Below are 18,931 nucleotides of genomic sequence, written 5' to 3' on the forward strand. Positions count from 1 at the left end.
TAACTCAGAGTATTGTTGCTGTTTGAGGTGCTTCACTTACGATTTTGCTAAGACTGTAGTTAGTCATGGACATTTTTGTGCAGCAAGAGATAATAAACAAGATTTGGATGTGGATTGATTGATTGATTTGGGTCAAAATGCTGCTGAGAGGAACTCCGAGAGTGAGGTGTAATGTGGGGAGATTATTTTGGGAGGAATCTTAGACTTATTGCTCCTCTTGTGGTTCCCATGATGAGAGAGAAGAAAATGTGTGAGCAGAAAAAGGTGTGGCCGTGGGGGTGATACATTAGATCACAATGACAAATGAAAGAAACAGAAGGTTAGAAACATTTGTTTGCTTTTGTGGCTGTGGGGGTGATACATTAGATCACAATGAGAAATGGAAGAAACAGAAGGTTAAAAACATTTGTTTGCTTTTTAGGCATTAATCATGAACATCTACAAATGTAAATTATTGTTATTTGTATTTTGTTTTTCATCAGAACAAAGTAAATGCATCAGCTGTAATATAAAACTATAGAAAATATTTGACCTAACATTTATTGAAGGAATTCATATGACCCAGGACCTCTGGATCTTTGGGGCTTGGAACTACTACATCTTCTGCAGGACTTTGGGGGAAGGTCTGTGGCCCCTCACACTCATTATTAAACACTCTATAGAGAAACCTTACATACACAAGTGCGTGTACGCACACAGATGCTCACATGGTGCTCTCACAAGTATGGCTATTTTTGACACATAACCTAAGGCTGTGGCTGGCACTAAATGCACCATGAATTATTACCAAGAGCTCTTCAGCAAAAAGTGTTACTGTTATATATCATCATGTTGTTGGCACAGTGGTATTTTGATTTTCCACTTTTTCTGCAGTTCTAGAGGCAAATTGTTGTAAATCATTTATTTACCCCCCCCCCCCCCCCCCACACACACACACACACACACACACCCACACCCCCACCCCAACCTCTCCCTCTCCTCTATCCCCTTTCTCTTGCATTTCTGTCTTATTTTCAGATTTATTGACATGGGAAAAATGATCTTGATAAAAGTCAGAAATTTCGATAATGTTAAATTTTCGATTTATTGCATGCCCTACTTCAAATAGCTTTTAGTTTTAGTCAGTTATTAAAAAAAAGATAATGCACAATCTTATTCAACTTTGCAAGACCTCACTTGCACTCAGTGTATGGGTTGTGAATAACTCTCAGATGCTTAAACATCTTAGCTCAATAACTGTAAATTTGCCAGTAAAGCACGGTTTTGTGTTTGCTATGGGTTTGCTATGGGCTGTGGAAGTTATATTAAATTGGGTTCAAATCAGTCGTCGATGTACTGTACATCAAATGACTACTTTTGGAAGATTTCATAAAAATCCAACCAGTGGTTCATGTGGTTCATGAGATATTTTATAACAAGTCAGGATAGGCTTTCTGGCAGCGAGCAACCAAAAATGTGTTAATATAAATTATTCAATCTATTTTAGAGGCAAATGTTTACGTGTGTTTCCTGGTCTTGATTGCAGATTTTCTTCTGCACTATCCTGACCACATGAAACGGAAGTCTAAAATCATTGGCAGGGTTATGACTCACCCTGTCCTCATGAATGACCCCAACAAATGCAAGTTTCTCAGAAAAAAGGGGGAAAGAAAACTGCTCCGTAATACTACCAGAGGTCAGAAATTATATAGCAAACTGTCAAAGTGAGGCTACATTTCATACATAATGTATAAGGACCATTTGTAGAGTGGCTAAAACCACAACTCACTTCCAGTCTATTCTATGAAACCCACATCACAACGCGTTAGAGCTTGAGCCTAAGTGTTCCGTGTGTGTCAAGGAAATTTGCCCAGCAAACTTTTGAACGAGCCAGACATTTAAAAAGAAAAAAAAAGACAAAGAATGAAAACAGAAGGAAGTTAATTAAAAAAAATCATGCTGACGTAACACTTTACAGCAGGGTTGTACAATCGTGGATCTCAATGACAACCATCCTACGTTTAGGATTCAGCTGTTTCTCTGTTGATCCCACTAGACTTGAAGCAGTGGCTAATGTACATGTTTCTGAAGAATGAGAGGACATTTTAAAGGTAATTCTGCCACTGAGTCAAGTGTCTTGGGGACAAATCTAAAAAAAAATGCAGGACAGTGGTCCTTGAGGACCAGGATTTGACATTGATACTGTAGGTAATGGCTTTCTCTAATGCCAGTTTAAACACATGTTCGGTGTGACGGTAGTTCAATTTATAATTTGGCTTGAAACTTCTTCCTGTCATGATGCTGCCATGCCCTGACCACCATGCACCATCATTCATCTCATCAGCCTTCATGCTTCACACCTGGTCCCCTCATCTAGCCCCAACCAAACCCTGTTTCCACTGCAATCCCAGCCTGCATCTCATCAGCTTCATCCACTTCACCTGCTCCTGACTCCTCAGCTCATCACACACATCTGCTTCCTCTGCTACTGAAGAACCAGCCATCCAACCATTCATTGCCAGATTATTGAACGCTTCTGCTAGTAAATCTTCCGGCCTCTTTCATCCTGCATGATCATAGCCTCCTGACCTTGTTTCCACGCCTGACCCTTGCCAAGAACTCTGCCTGCCTCCACGTCCCTCGCCTGTTCACCGACTGTCTCCAGCCTCGCCCTTTACGGGTAACACCACGTCTTAGCTCCTGGCTAATAAAGACTTTTAAAGTGCCTTACTGTGTCTTGGTGTCCTCAAGGGTCCTCAAGTTCTGCCTGTTACAGAATAATCTGGCCATACTTGCACCCGATGCCGACACAGGACTGACAAAGCAGGAGTTGAGCATCCATCTCAGGCTTGTAATCAAAAGGCTACGTACTCCTGGGTCTGCCTTGAGCCAACGTACGATACACTTTGACCTGTCAGGGATCCAGCGGGTGAGTTTCTCATGCTCCTTGAGTTCATGGAGCTGGAGAAGGAACAGGAGTCACCTTTCTGGGGAACGCACCTGGCATTCAAGCCATCGCCGCGCAGAGGTTCTAACCCTCCGTCCAGACCTGCTACGGAAATCCTGCACAGAGGGCTCCTAACAACGCGTCGAATGTGGCCCCGGAGACCCTCTGCTAATTTGCTGCCTTCCCAGCTCCAAGGTTTATCAGCCACACCCCCACAGTCACAGACTTCACCTGATATCACACCGCTCCAGCCTCAAGCCCCTCCTGTCATCACGCCGCTCCAGCCTCAAGCCCCTACTGTCATCACGCAGCTCCAGCCTCAAGCCCCTCCTGTCATAACGCCGCTCCAGCCTCAAGCCCCTCTTGCCATGCTACGTCAGCGGCGGTGCCGGAAGTCTTCCGGGGCTGCTAAAAATGTTGGTCCTTCTCCCATGCTGGTGTCAGCGAGTTCCCTAGACGACACTTCATATTATGCGCCTAAGCCGGCCCTAACTGAGGAGGCAGTTAGGTTGATGATACAGATGGTTGAGGACTCAATCTGGGTCATCTTTACTGGACCATTATGCCCCCACCAATGACTGCGGGCGGCTGAGATGTTAAATACCCTATATTCCACCCATCCGGAGTTGACTTTGGTTCCAGCCCTTGGTAATCATTACCTTTATGTCCGGAGTGTTTATGGGTCTGCACTCGAGGATGTCGCCGCAGAGGGTCTGACCTGCTGTGAGGGATGGACAACTTCCCCAGAACCCTCCAGCACCACGCCAGGTCCAGCGGTGGTCCCAGAGGTCGCACCGCATCCACGTCCAGCGGTGGTCCCAGAGGCTGCACCTCATCCACGTCCAGCGGTGGTCCCAGAGGCTGCACCGCATCCACATCCAGCGGTGATCCCAGAGGCCGCACCTCATCCATGTCCAGCGATGGTCCCAGAGGCCGCACCTCATCCACGTCCAGCGGTGGTCCCAGAGGCTGCACCGCATCCAGGTCCAGCGGTGGTCCCAGAGGCTGCATTGCATCCAGGTCCAGCGGTGGTCCTGGCGCTGTCTGTCCAAGGGGCTCTGCCCGAGGCTCCGCCCATCCAAGTGGCTCTGCCAGTGTCCCCGTCTTCTCCAGAGACTTTGCCTTCAGCGTTCCCATCTCCTCCAGAGACTGCACCTCCAGCGTCCCTGTCTCCTCCAGAGACTGTGCCTCCAGCCAAGTCATCAGCGCCATGTCCGACGCCACCAGCCAAATCATCAGCGCCACGTCCGGTGCCGCCAGCCAAGGCAGCAGCCCCACCTGCAGCAGCTCCGCCTCCAGTCCAGTCGGCGCCAGGTCCAGCGCCTCACGTCAAATCACCGGCAGCCCCTCCTGCAGCGGCTCCGCCTCCAGTCGGTGGCCCGGCCTCCAGTCCAGTCGGTGGCCCCTCCTGCAGCAGCTCCGCCTCCCCTCAAGTTGGCGCCTCCCCAAGCCAAGTCAGAAGCTCCACATCCCCTCAAATCTGTGCCTCCGGCGCCTCCACACCAGTCTGCACCTCCACTCAAGTCGGTACCTCCTCCTGCAGCAGCTCCACCTCCACTCAAGTCGGCGGACCCGCCTCCAGGGATTCTGGTTCCGGTGGTCCCGCCTCCAGCCAAGTTGGCGCCTCCAGCCAAGTCGGCGGACCCGCCTCTAGGGATTCTGGTTCCGGCGGTGCTGCCTCCAGCCAAGTTGGCGGACCCACCTCCAGGGATTCTGGTTTCGGCAGTCCCACCTCAAGCCAAGTCGGTGCCTCCAGCCAAGTCGGCGGACCCGCCTCCAGGGATTCTGGTTCCGGTGGTCCCGCCTCCAGCCAAGTTGGCACCTCCAGCCAAGTCGGCGGACCTGCCTCTAGGGCTTCTGGTTCCGGCGGTGCTGCCTCCAGCCAAGTCGGCTGACCCACCTCCAGGGATTCTGTTCCGCTGGTCCCACCTCCAGCCAAGTCGGTGCCTCCAGCCAAATCGGTGGACGCGCCTCCAGGGGTCCGTCGTCGCCGGCCTCCAAGAGCTCTCCAGTGTCTGCCTCGTCGCTCCCGGACTCCCAGATTCTCCTGGTCCCTGGTTTATCATCGCCGACCCCCGAGGGTCCTCCAACTCTTGCCTCGTCCCCATCGGTCCCCCAGATCCTGTCGGCCTTTGCACCTGACTCCACGTCACTGGGCCCCAAAACCGCGTCTCTTTGTGCGGCCTCCCAGCCGCCCTCCTGAACTCTGCTTCATCAGGCACCCTTTACTGTGCCCGCCTTTATGTTCTTGGTTTCTTTCTGTTCTCGTTTCTGGCACTCCTTCCTGGTCCCCCTCCTCCCGCCCTGCTCTGGTTTCTTGTGGGCGTCTGGCATTTGAACTTTGAACTAGTTTGTTTTTAAATGAACTTTCCCAACACTGTTGCACACTGTTGTCATCTAGCGGCCACGTTTGAATTGCACCAATAGAAAAGAAAATACTAAAATGTTTGCATGTAAATTCTTCCACAAATTCGATACACGGCTTTTGAATATCGATATAAATCTCAAGAAAAACATCATGATATATTGCCATACTGACATTTTCTTACATCCCTTACATGTAACAATGTCTTTTTTATGGTTTAGACTTAAAACTAAGCATTATGTATGGGCCGTAGAAAGCTGCTTCCTCTCTGCAAATCTTCCATGCAAATAGCCTTCTTACCATTTTTCATGTGTTCATTTCAGAATCAGATGGGTTTTATTGCCATGTACTGTATGTGATATGCTGGTTCTAAACTCAACTTTCCATAAAAAGATGTTTTAATCTTCACATGTTTTATTTATGGACCCAGAAGAGCCCGTTAGTTTAAAATGTATACATGTGTATTCACAATGATCATGTCATAGAGGTTTCAACTGATCTCCAGAGAAAGTTCTTCTCAAATCTGAATCCATCTGACAGCATGATCTTAATATGGATTTTTAACACATACTACTGGCAGTAGGGGTTCCTTGCTCTATCAGCGCATTGGTTAAATCTGGTATTATTCAGACTTTCTAGCAGGAAGCTGGTGGGATAAAACCTGCACAATGTTTGGTCTAAGTAATTTGGGTGTTTGCGTTAGCGCATGTGCCTCCTTCGGGTCATACCTAACAAATTTCAGGGCTGCTCTGCATGTGTGAAAATGGCTCATGCCTGTTTTTATCCCTTGCTGTTGGGAAATAGATTGCCTTTTTGGAAAGGCTGTTTGTTTGTTTACCCTTGAAGTAAAAAACCTTTGCAAATAAATCAGGAAATTATATTTAAAAATATATATTTAGCACATTATTAGCTTAGAGGAATGCAATTTAAGATTTTATTAATCCAATTTCCTTTTCGAGAAGTGCTATTTTATATTCAGTTGCTCTGACGAAGAAGCGGAAAATACTTTTTTTCTGCTCAACACAATAAAAGTGTCTTAAACCTTGGGTGTTTTTTCTGTTTTCACTTATTGCAAATATGTCACCAAAATAACTGAGTTTGAAAAAAATCTATAAGGCTTTTATTCTTTGCGTTTGTCAATTGTTAGGACGTATGTGGATGCATTTGCATTCTCGTTTCCACCCTGTTTATTCATTTTCACATTTTCAGTTCATACTGTGATTAAATCAATATTTTTTCCTATTCTTTCTTTTTTCAATCCAGTGAGCTGAGGGTGAAGCTTCTATGAAATAAAAATAGAGCAGCTCTGTTTTAGAAGCATTGATTTTTTTTATTTTGTACTGGACGCCTGTTGTTTTCAGTTGGTTCAACTATTTTCATTGACATGAATATAATGATTTGGAAAACAGCAGTGAAAACTAACTAAAACACACAATTAATACATTTGATTAGAGTGATGTAAAATGCTATGTCTTTCTTGCAGTTAGTTTGAATACTATTTCTTTGTCCTGTGTGCTTCTAATGAAGCTTTTGAGCAGATATTTGGAGCTTTTTTTGTCAGAGGGAACCATCTAGAGGCAGAAAGAATGTATCACACCTGAAGCCCCTCTCCCTACATCAGTGGTTCCCAAACTTATTTAGCCGCGCACCCCCTTCTATGTCCCGACCATGTCGACGCACCCCCCAGCCCCCACATCAGGGCATGGCTATATATATATATATATATATATATATATATATATATATATATATATATATATATATATATATATATATATATATCAGACATCAAGCTAAACAGCGTGCGCGCTTATTGAATCTGTGTGTGTGTGCCACCTTCAGATTTCTCCAACATCGTTAAAAATGATCAAATACGGAACATATCGGCGTGCGCAGGCCAGAGTGCTGAAGCTCGGCGCATTGTTATTATGAAGCTAGGGCACATGTGGAGGACACACGCGCACGCGCGCACAATAATATACTTGTTTTCAATTACATTTATTGAGCCCACTTACTTTTTCTTTGGCCGACCCACAAATGAGTTTCTGGCTACGCTAATGGTGACATATGACAGACTTCTCTGAGCTCCACAGCCATTACACTTTTCACCTCGCGCACCCCCTAGTGGCAGCTCGCGCACCCCCGGGGGTGCGCGCACCACACTTTGGGAATCCCTGCCCTACATCCATGATTACGACTAAAAGCAATGGCTCTCGTTCATGAACGTGCACTTTTAACTGTCAAAAAAGTGAACACACACACACATATACATACTGTGTGTGTATATATATATATATATATATATATATATATATATATATATATACACACACACACACATATATATATATATGTATATATATATATATATATATATATATATATATATATATATATATATATATATATATATATATATATATAATTTCCCTCTGGGATTAATAACATATCTTTGAATTTGAATACCGTAAATCCTCTAATACAGGCCCAGGCCTGTATTTTACTCAAGCTCCAAGCCTTTATTGGAAGGAGGGCCAGAATTAGAGGCAGGCCTCAATTTCTTTTTGAGTAAAATTAACTACCAGTAGAATGAATAAAAATGGGGTGTGTCTATTTCAATTTATAAAATATTAGGTTCATCTATTGAAAATGTACAGTTAACATGACGTGGTACGGCTTGCCTATAAAACATTAACAACAAGGCTAAATTACAGTAGGGAAATACTGTATTGTAACAAAACAACAGCAAACATACCTGTACTCCATTTTAAACGTTATTAAATACCGGTATTAGTAAAGCCAACAGCCACCTTACAGCTTCCAAGTTGAATCGTTTCGTCTCGTTTGGGTTGTAGTAAAAAATAAAAACCCTCAAATTCAATTCAATCTTTGTCCAGTTTGAAAGTAAAAAAATAAAATACCAGTAATCCAATTCAGTTTAATCCTCATCCAGTTTGATGGGTCGATGTTAAAACGTTTAGCAGCTTGTTCCCCAGAGTGTTCTGCAGCATATATCAGCACGTTCTCTTTGAAATTGTTATCAAATTTTCGCCTCCTCTTCGGCTCTGCACCTGCCATGGTTAAAGTTACCCTTGCGGTCTATCACTGGCAAATCAAAAGTGAGACAGATGACACCCCCCCCACCCCCCCACCCCCCACCCCCCCACCCCCCCGTGGTACTTGCCTGTTACTACATTCCACCCGGCCACAATAAACAAAATGGCCATTATTCACCTCCGCCGACTCCGGCCAAAATGTGATACCCGGCCATTAATTGAATACAGGCCAATATTAGAGGATTTATGGTATGTAGGGTTGGAGAAATTGAGTGCTTTAAGAGCTCAATATATATTACCTCTACTTATGACCAATAAGCTGTGATACTTTATATAAATATAGAATATCAACCTGCTTGGTCACCTTATCGTGGTGGAGGAGTTTGAGTGCCCTAATGATCCTAGGAGCTATGTTGTCTGGGGCACTTAGTGCCCCTGGTAGGGTCTCCCATGACAAATTGGTCTTAGGTGAAGGGTGAGACAAAGAACGGTTCGAAGGATCTTTCATGGCGGTTAAAACGAAGAGTCGGAGTACCAGGCCCGGAGGGTTACCGGGGTCCCACCCTGGAGCCAGGCCTGGGGTTGGGGCCCGTGAGCGAGCGCCTGGTGGCCGGGCTTTCGCCCATGGGGCCCGGCCGGGCCCAGCCCGAACCGGATACATGGGCTCGTCCAACTGTGGACCCACCACCTGCAGGAGGAACATGAAGGGTCCGGTGCAATGCGAATCGGGTGGCAGACCAAGGCGGGAGCCTTGGCGGTCCAATCCCCGGACAAGAAAACTAGTTTTTGGGACATGGAACGTCACCTCGCTGGCGGGGAAGGAGCCGGAGCTTGTGGCAGAGGTTGAGCGGTACCGGCTAGATATAGTCGGACTCACCTTGACACATTGCATTGGCTCTGGAACCCGAGACCTGGAGAGGGGTTGGACACTCTACTTTGCTGGAGTTGCTCCGGGTGAGAGGCGGAGGGCTGGGGTTGGCTTTTTGTTAGCCCCGAGACTCTCTGCCTGTGTGTTGGGGTTTACACCGGGGGACAAGAGGGTAGCTTCCTTGCGCCTTCGGGTCGGGGAACGGGTCCTGACTGTTGTTTGTGCTTATGGGCCAAATATCAGTTCAGAGTACCCACCCTTTTTGGAGTCCCTGGGACGAGTGCTAGATAGTGCTCCATCAGGGGACTCCATTGTCCTGCTGGGGGACTTCAATGCTCACGTGGGCAATGACAGCTTGACCTGGAGGGGTGTGATTGGGAGGAACGGCCCACCTAATCTGAACTCGAGCGGTGTTTTGTTATTGGACTTCTGTGCAAGCCGCAGTTTGGCCATAACGAACACCATGTTCGAACATAAGGATGACCACCGGTACACTTGGTACCAGGGCAGCCTAGGTCACAGGTCGATGATAGATTTTGTAGTCGTATCATCTGACCTGCGGCCGTATGTTTTGGACACCCGAGTGAAGAGAGGGGCGGAGCTGTCAACTGATCACCACCTGGTGGTGAGTTGGATCAGATGGCAAGGGAACATGCCGCGTAGACCTGGCAGACCCAAACGCATAGTGAGGGTCTGCTGGGAACGCCTAGCAGAAGAACCTGTCAAGACGGTCTTCAACTCCCACCTCCGGCAGAGCTTTGACCACGTCCCGAGAGCAGTGGGGGACATTGAGTCCGAGTGGGCCTTGTTCCACTCTGCGATTGTCGAGGCGGCTGTTGCTAGCTGTGGTCGTAAGGTGGCCGGTGCCAGTCGTGGTGGCAACCCCCTTACCCGCTGGTGGACACCAGAGGTTCGGGGAGCCGTCAGGCTGAAGAAGGAGGCCTACAGGGTGTGGCTGGTCTGTGGGTCTCCGGAGGCAGCAGACAGGTACCGGATAGCCAAGCGGGGTGCAGCAGTGGCAGTTGCCGAGGCAAAATCTCGGGCGTGGGAGGAGTTTGGTGAGGCCATGGAGAAAGACTATCGATCGGCTCCAAAGAGGTTCTGGCAAACTGTCCGGCGCCTCAGGAGAGGAAGGCAGCAACTCGCTCACACTGTTTACAGTGGGCATGGGGAGCTGCTGACGTCAACTGAGGCTATAGTCGGACGGTGGAAGGAATACTTTGAGGAGCTCCTCAATCCCACCAATGCGCATTCCGAGGAGGAACCAGAGCTGGGAGGCCTGGGGATGGACTGTCCGATCTCGGGGGCAGAAGTTAATGAGGTAGTCAAACAACTACACAGCGGCGGAGCCCCGGGGGCGGATGAGGTTCGTCCTGGGTATCTCAAGGCTATGGATGTTGTAGGGCTGTCATGTTTGACACGTCTCTACAACATTGCGTGGTCATCGGGGGCAGTTCCTAGGGAGTGGCAGACCGGGGTGGTGGTCCCCATCTTTAAGAAGGGTGACCTGAGGGTGTGTTCCAACTATAGGGGGATCACACTCCTCAGCCTCCCTGGAAAGGTCTACGCCAAGGTACTGGAGAGGAGGGTCCGATCGATAGTTGAATCTCAGATAGAGGAGGAGCAATGTGGTTTTCGTCCTGGCCGTGGAACTGTGGACCAGCTCTATACCCTTGCAAGGGTGATGGAGGGGGCATGGGAGTTTGCCCAACCAATCCTCATGTGCTTTGTGGATTTGGAGAAGGCTTATGACCGTGTCCCCAGGGGCACCCTGTGGGGGACGCTCCAGGAGTATGGGGTGGGTGGCTTTCTGTTAAGGGCCATTCAGTCCCTTTACCAGAGGAGCGTGAGTTTGGTCCGCATAGCCGGTAGTAAGTCGGACCTGTTCCCAGTGAGGGTTGGACTCCGCCAGGGCTGCCCTTTGTCACCGGTTCTGTTCATCACTTTTATGGACAGAATTTCTAGACGCAGCCGTGGTGTGGAGTGTGTCGAGTTTGGTGGCAGGAGAATCTCGTCTCTGCTTTTTGCGGAATATGTGGTCCTCCTAGCTTCATCCAGCTCTGACCTTCAGCTCTTGCTGGGTAGGTTCGCGGCCGAATGTGAAGCGGCTGGGATGAGGATCAGCACCTCCAAATCTGAGACCATGGTTCTCGACCGGAAAAGGGTGGCTTGCCACCTCCGGGTCGGGGGAGAGGTCCTACCTCAAGTGGAGGAGTTTAAGTATCTCGGGGTCTTGTTCACGAGTGAGGGTAGGAGGGATCGGGAGATCGACAGGCGGATTGGTTCGGCGTCTGCAGTGATGCGGACGCTGAGCCGATCTGTCGTGGGGAAGAGGGAGCTGAGCCAGAAAGCCAGGCTCTCGATTTACCGGTCGATCTACGTCCCAATCCTCACCTATGGTCATGAGCTTTGGGTAATGACCGAAAGAACGAGATCGCGGATACAAGCGGCCGAAATGAATTTCCTCCGTAGGGTGGCCGGGCTCAGCCTTAGAGATAGGGTGAGGAGCTCGGACATTCGGGAGGGACTCGGAGTAGAACCGCTGCTCCTCCGGATCGAAAGGAGCCAGTTGAGGTGGTTTGGGCATCTGGTCAGTTTTAATGTTCTCATGTTATGATTTGTGTAGCTAACCAGAGGTTGACAAGTTGAGGAATATTACCAAGACACCTCAGAAACACGCCTTCTTTGATACAATGCTCTGATCTGGGGTAAAGGACTATGTATGTGTCACGCGTTTGACTTAACTTTACTTTGTCCTTGTGTGACTGCAAATGGTGATGACCTTGCCATATCAACATGCTGAAACATATATCAATCAATGTAATCATAACAACATTCGTTTCAAACTTCAATCACTCAGATTAATGAAAGCATTTCATTATATTATAATTATTATTAGTAGCAATAAACAAACATTTATTTAATGATTATTTAATTTATAACTTTAAAAGTTCATATTTAATTTAAGAAATCATTCTTTGATTTAGCAAATAATCCGAGCTGCAAGTGTTCCTTATTCAGAGGCATGAAGAATCCTGTTGGACGATAAGGGAAGCTTGGGCCTTGAGGAGAGAACATCATTGTTGACAATACGTTATCTGTGTTCAGACCTGCAGAGAGGCTCTGAGCTTCAGTGGAAGGGATGAAGGCAGACAGATTAAAGGGAACACGTGCAGTCGCATGTCTCCATATATATTTATATGGAGACATGCGACTATATATATATATATATATATATATATATATATATATATATGTATGTATAGGTACTTCTGCAAATATGTGCACATGCTCTGTGATTGCCATCTGTACTTAGGAGGATGTCTAATGCTGAGCGGCTCTCAAATAGGAAGCCAGTGCAAGTCAATAAGGCTGAAAATGCTATTTTCTAATTCTGTTTATGTGCCACTGATTTCACATATGGCGGTCATGAATTTTAAAGACACATTTTGATGCCAGGAAAGAAAAGAATAGAACTTTATTGTCCACCGTGGTGGAAATTTGTCTTCGGCTCTCAAGAACTAAAAAAAAAAAAAACATTAATGCATACAAACATTCTTGACACTATGTGCTCTGGTTGGGTCCCATCGTTTACCTTGGTTAAGGACCAGTACAGCACTTGGTACAAATGATTATATATATATATTTTTGGTTACAAGAGGCACCCTAAAACGCCTTCCCAAACTCAAGGGTTCAAACTGATGGAAGAGAGGATGACTGCTATCTGCTACAATGTTCCTTGCATTGTTCCTCATCCTTCCAGCAGCCAACTGGGAGATACTTGTTTTGTGGTCTGTCAACTATTTTGTCTGCCCATGAGACAATTCGCAGGAGTTTGGCCTTGGATTTGCAGTTCACATGACCAGACCAGGCTGGGAGGTGTAGAGTGAGAATGTTCTCCACAGTTGCTTTATAAAGTTCTTATTTTAGAGTGGGGCACAAGTTATTTTAGGTTTTGTGTGAAAAGGGTTAGCAATTTCATAAAGCTTGCCATTTGGCAAGTAGCAACAATGCTAGGGGAGAGGAGATTATGTGGTGATGTCATATATGAGACATGCCGACGTCTAATTTGTAGTCATAGGAATTCTCAATTTTTACAAGCTAATAAATCTCAAAGTACGTGGCAGGTGGGGTCGAAAAACATAGTTTGTTTTCATTTAAATTAAAGTACAACATGCATTGCTCAGCATGAATGAGTACATCCCACTACATTTGTCAGAAAACCTCTAGTTTCCTTTCAGAATCAACATTTTCTATGAGATACCATACTACAAAATACTCCCACAAATGTGGGTCCTTGTTTGCAAACTAGATTTGTTAATTTGCACACACAAACAAGTGATTTTCCTAACAAATCCATTTAAGCTCGTGTTGCAAAAAGGAGTACACCCCAATTATAGTCTTAGGAGAAAAGCCACACTTAAGACTACAAAATTAGAAATTAAAGGCATTCAACCACAGGTGAGTCTAATGATTCATTTAAGAGATGTCCAGCAGACAGGTAACTATAAAAGAGCATTACTTAACAAGAAAAGCCCAAAGCCCTTCCCATTTCATGCTGTCAGCAACGGCTCCACATGGAAGAGAAATGTCACAAAATCTGACAAAGGAAATCATTTATTTACACATAAAACGTGAGGGCTGCAAGATTAGGAAAGCTTTACTTATCAGTCAGAATGTTATAGCAAAAGGTTAAAAACAGTTTAAGGAAGATGTAAGTGCAACCATCTTACAGAGACATCCAGACCATCAATGGAAGTTAACTGGAGCGTTAAAGTTCACTGCTGTTAGCTAAAGCAGTAGAAAGCCAAACTGGAGTGACTGATTCCCGTAACACCATACGGCGCACACTGCAGAGGAATGGCATGCATGGGTATCGTCCACGAAGGAAGCCTCTCCTAAAGCCCATGCACAAAAAAGCACACCTATTTGCTAGAGCCCATGCTGAAAGAGATTAAAACTACTGGGACTCTAGACTCTGGAGTGATGACATAAAGATCACTGTTTTTGGAACTAATGGTGTCAAAAATGTATGGCGTTGTAAAGGTGAGGATTTCTAAGAGAAAAGCATGGTGCCTACAGTGAAGCACGGTGGTGGTGGTGTCCTTATGTGGGGCTGCATGAGTGCTGCTGGTTTTGGGGAGCTGCAATTCATTGATGGCATTATGAACTCAACAATGCACTGCTCTATACTGAAGGAGAAGATGCTGCCATCACTCCATGCACTTGGTCGCCGTGCACTTTTCCATACGACAATAATCCAATACACACATCTAAATCTAAGGTTGCATTTCTGAAGAGGAACAGGGTGAAAGTAATTGAATGGCCAAGTGTGTCTCCTGATCTGAACCCAATCAAACACCTGTGGAGAATTCTGAAGCAGCAAGTTGAGCATCACTGCCCATCCAGCACCCAGGCTCTAAAATAGGTTATTCTTGAATAATGGAAAAAATAGATGTTGCAATATGTCGCCAACTTGTTCATTCCATGCCTAGAAGACTTGGTGCTGTCCTTGAAAATCGTGGTGGTCATACAAAATGCTAGATGTAGTCGTTTTTGTTGGGGGGTGTATTGAAGATGTTGTGATCTAAGTTATATTATTAACCTTAATTTCAAGTTATGGAGTTAAACAAGTGTTCGATAAAACCCAGCTTTGTGAAAATTCTGGAAATTGTTCATTTGTTCATTGAGCTGCTGATGAAAATCATACTTTTTAAAGAGTGTGTACTCATTTATGCTGAGCACTGTATGTGCGATTCGTAAGGCAAAGCAGATTAGAAAATAGCTCTTTTAGCTCCGTTGACTTGCATTCCTTTTTTTGTTCATGAGCTGACCAGAGATGGAGGAGACTTAGGAATATAGAATAGCATGTGGCTCTACGGAATGGGGGGGTGGGCTTAGCAAAAAGAAAACTGACTTATTTCCTACATTATATTACAGTACACGGTAAGACTATCTCTTTTAGGGATTTCTAAACAATCATACTTATTCCCTGAAAAGGGGGACTGCTGACACTTTATAGTGCCTGCAACTCATTCCTTTTTCACTTCATATCTCCAGATTTTCCTAAGCTACCACTGAGACAAACTAAAGGAACACATCTCGAGGCCATTTAACTGTTCTTGCCAAGCAGCAACCTCCTGGGCTGAGAAATGAAAGAAAAACAAAGTGCTAATGATGGTGGTTGTGGGAAAATGAGCTGCAAGTTCAACCACAACAATATTTGGGTTTTTACAGTACTAAAAACTTCATGTTTCTACTTGAATTTTTTTCTTTGCATGTCACTTCTAACATTTTAGTTATTTCTTTTTTTTGGGAGGGGTCCAACTCCAAATTACTTTAATACTTTGTGAGTCACTTTATTGTGGAGGAAAGAAAAGTATTTGAGTTAAAGGAAACACCTCCACGGATGTGCACATAATGTTCTAAGTTTGATACTCAAATTTAAGAATTAGCAGCTACTTTAACTTCAGAAAGTTATGTTTGCAATTTAGTTTTGTCTAACTAAGTTTTAAATATACCACAGGTAAAAAAAACAAGTTGTTATTACCCACCTTTTGTGGCAAAAACATTATTTTATAGCAGTGGATTACGCACATGGGTGTCACATAGCACAGATTTATTAAAGTTGTGAAGGCAAGTATCGCTAGAACTTCACAGAACTCAGGCACTTCAGCGAGTGGAAAGATCTGTGGTAGTTTCTGAGGTATGTTGGCCGCTGCAGCTCCCCCTACCTGTTACCTGGTTATGAGGGTGGGTCAGCTCACCTCTCCACAAGAACAGTTTCAGTGTCTCAGAAAATATTTCTGAAAAACAGCAGTGCAGCAGCGTTTTCAAGTCCACCAGTCTGGTTTCTGTCAACTTTACTGAATTACAGTCATAAACAAACGCCGTCCATGACGTCATCCCTCCTCCACTTTTGTACATAATATCACCCTCTTTTGCACATAGAAACAAATTTGTTCTTTAGAAAAGAGTAAAAACTTTAAGACCTTGCAAAAGCACATTTTCTGCAGAATCAAGACACTTTGTTATTTTTGTGAAAGTTAAACAGCTCATTACATTTTTAAATCTGTGCCTAATGATTTGTTGAACTATTTTTCATTAACTTTTTAATTATGCATCTCTTTCTGTTAATGAATATGGTGGGAATGAAATGCGTAATTAAAGAAAATGGAAAAGATGGAGATTGGGAACAAAATTAAAAGGGTTTCATAGTGCTTTAATGTTACTGCAGGAAAATCAGTGCATGTGAGAATTGTAGGTGTGACAAGGATGACCAGCAGGGGGCACTGTGAGTGGGCGGGCTTGAGCCAAGATGGGCGACGACATGAATGCAAATTCACAGTGTGACATAGATGTGTGAGGATTTTCAATCCAAGCATCTTATTGTCTATTTTCTATCAGAGGCTAATGCAGCAGATATTTGTAGGAGACCTACATCTATCTCCTCTGGGAGAGGGAATCTCAGAGTGATAATCATGAATAATCATTACAAAATGTTTTTTTCTGTCAACCACACTGAAAAATATTTTTGTCAGAGCTGTATAGGAATCAGAAATCAGAACCAGTGCATCTCTACTTCTTTTGGAAACCTCAGAACAAGCAAAACACAGATCCAATGTATTATTAAACAGCGGGTCATGCATTCCACTCAAGCCCATGTGTAGCTGTGTACCCGCCCTTCTGTTGCAAGTTAAAAACTAACATTTAATGAGGGAGAACTCGTCATTATTCATCATTATGCGATGCCATGTTGCAGCATTAATGTTTTACACAATTGTTGACGACACATTGGCTATTCTCCAACAATTGTATTTATGAGAACAGATTTTTGTTGAGAATAATCAGAAGAAATGCCCTTTCTACTGAACAAAGCACAACTAAATGTTATTAATAGCAACGTGTTAATCAGGCCCAAATACGTTTAGCAGCTGAGTCGAAGGACCCGTCAATGAAGTGGCGTAAATTAAACAGCAACAAAGAGTGTGCATCTGCTGGGGGAGAATCAATAATCCTTAGTGAATTGTGATGACATGATTAAACAAGTGTTAGAAGCTTTGAGGAGTGGTTTTATTCCAGTTTAATTGTATTTGTTTAAAAGAAAAGTTGGCACAGATGTGAACAGATGTTCAGGTGTTTGTTGCATTGAGCAACCTGCGGCAACATCTGATGTTTGTTTTCTATCCCTCTGTCCCTCCGCCTCATTTCTCTAACAGGAGATCGTCCTTGTGGTGTTCTTCGGAGTGGAATATTTCGTCCGCCTTTGGTCAGCAGGCTGTCGCAGTAAATATGTTGGCATCTGGGGACGACTACGGTTTGCCAGGAAACCAATATCTATTATAGGTGGAAACACAATCTCCACACACACGTATATCTCTGCTCATACACACAAGCAGACATGTCATTTGCCACCCACTCACACCATTTTTTTTTTTTGAAAAGGCCGTAGTACAGTCTGGGCTTCCTCCTAGATTGAGATATTTAAGACAAATTTAGCATGAAATTAAAATGGTCACTGCAATATTTTCTCTTCTTGAGTTTATATTCATAAAACATAAGCCTCCAGGTCTGCTTTTTTTTATTAATCAGTGAATATTGCTGCAATACACAATGTGTAACCCTTCTCATCTAAACTAATATAGCATTTCTAAAATAAAAGCTGGTCATTTTGAACACAACACTTTTCTTGCAAGACTTTCCAGTGCTTTTGCCTCTGCTGTTTTAAAATAATCCAAGAGTGTACTTTGGGTTAAGATCATTTGTGCCTGTTTTGACACAGATCTGATCGTAGTTATTGCCTCGATAATTGTGCTGTCAGTCGGCTCCAAAGGCCAGGTCTTTGCCACCTCTGCTGTGAGGTAAGATGAGAAAAAATGTTTTTTTAGTTTTTCATGCATGATTATTTGCTTCAGAGCAAAGTAGTTACCCTCATATGGGTTTTTGTTTTTGATGTTTTAACTTTTAAAAATGCAGTTTAAAATGCTAATAGTTTACTTTCTTGTAGGAATTAAAGTCATTTAAACCAACAAAAGTGTATTTCACCACTAAAACTGCACTGAAGTGATAACTAGTCATGCATGTCATGTCCCTGTTGTGTTCTTTGTCCCACTCTTTATTTATTTATTTATTTATTTATTTATTTTTTGCAGAATTATTGTAATTAAACCAGGAGGTCAGGGTGTTTTTTTTTTTACAATGTTTAGTTAGCTGGGCTTTTGGCTTTGAAGTTCTCCCATGAAGGTCACCCACCACCTTGTCGCTGCCTTATTGTTAACCTTAAACTTAACCAACTATGACCTGTCGTGCTTAAAGGTGTGGGACACTCATTTAATCCATACATTTGCAGCGCCCTCTAGTAGGAATGAATGCCTCGTGTGTCATACCCTGGGGGAAAAGCTCTGGTGTGCCTGTTTCAGCAACTAGCCGATTGCAAGATCAGAGCTGAGCTTCGGATGACAGGATTTGAAGAAGAAACAATATTTTAAAACCCTAACCCTGACCCTCTCAAGATAAAAATCACAAGGCACTTCACAAGAATAAAAAAATAATAATTAAATATTAAAAAGTGATGGGGTCTTATTTTCTGATATTTGTGCATTTCGCCTCAGATTGGCTAACAGCTACGCAACTCTACCACTGACTCAGTTTGCTTAGCAACGTTGATGTTTAATCGCCACAACACACACAGGTCTGAAAGAGTTCTGTCATTTGGT

The 18,931-nt window shown here is 44.5% G+C and overlaps 1 protein-coding gene across 5 annotated transcripts in view; it reads left to right on the forward strand.

Moving 5' to 3' along the window:
* Positions 1 to 18,931, forward strand: part of kcnq1.1 (potassium voltage-gated channel, KQT-like subfamily, member 1.1) — a 102,101-nt gene that overhangs the window by 32,403 nt on the left and 50,767 nt on the right. For all 5 annotated transcript variants that reach the window (XM_070554506.1, XM_070554505.1, XM_070554508.1 and 2 more), the window contains exons 4-5: positions 17,435 to 17,561; positions 17,998 to 18,076. In XM_070554506.1, the coding sequence (XP_070410607.1) occupies positions 17,435 to 17,561; positions 17,998 to 18,076 (206 nt within the window). The remainder of the gene's footprint in view (positions 1 to 17,434; positions 17,562 to 17,997; positions 18,077 to 18,931) is intronic.

This window comes from Nothobranchius furzeri, chromosome 9, assembly GCF_043380555.1.
Source record: "Nothobranchius furzeri strain GRZ-AD chromosome 9, NfurGRZ-RIMD1, whole genome shotgun sequence".
NCBI classification, from domain to species: Eukaryota; Metazoa; Chordata; class Actinopteri; order Cyprinodontiformes; family Nothobranchiidae; genus Nothobranchius; species Nothobranchius furzeri.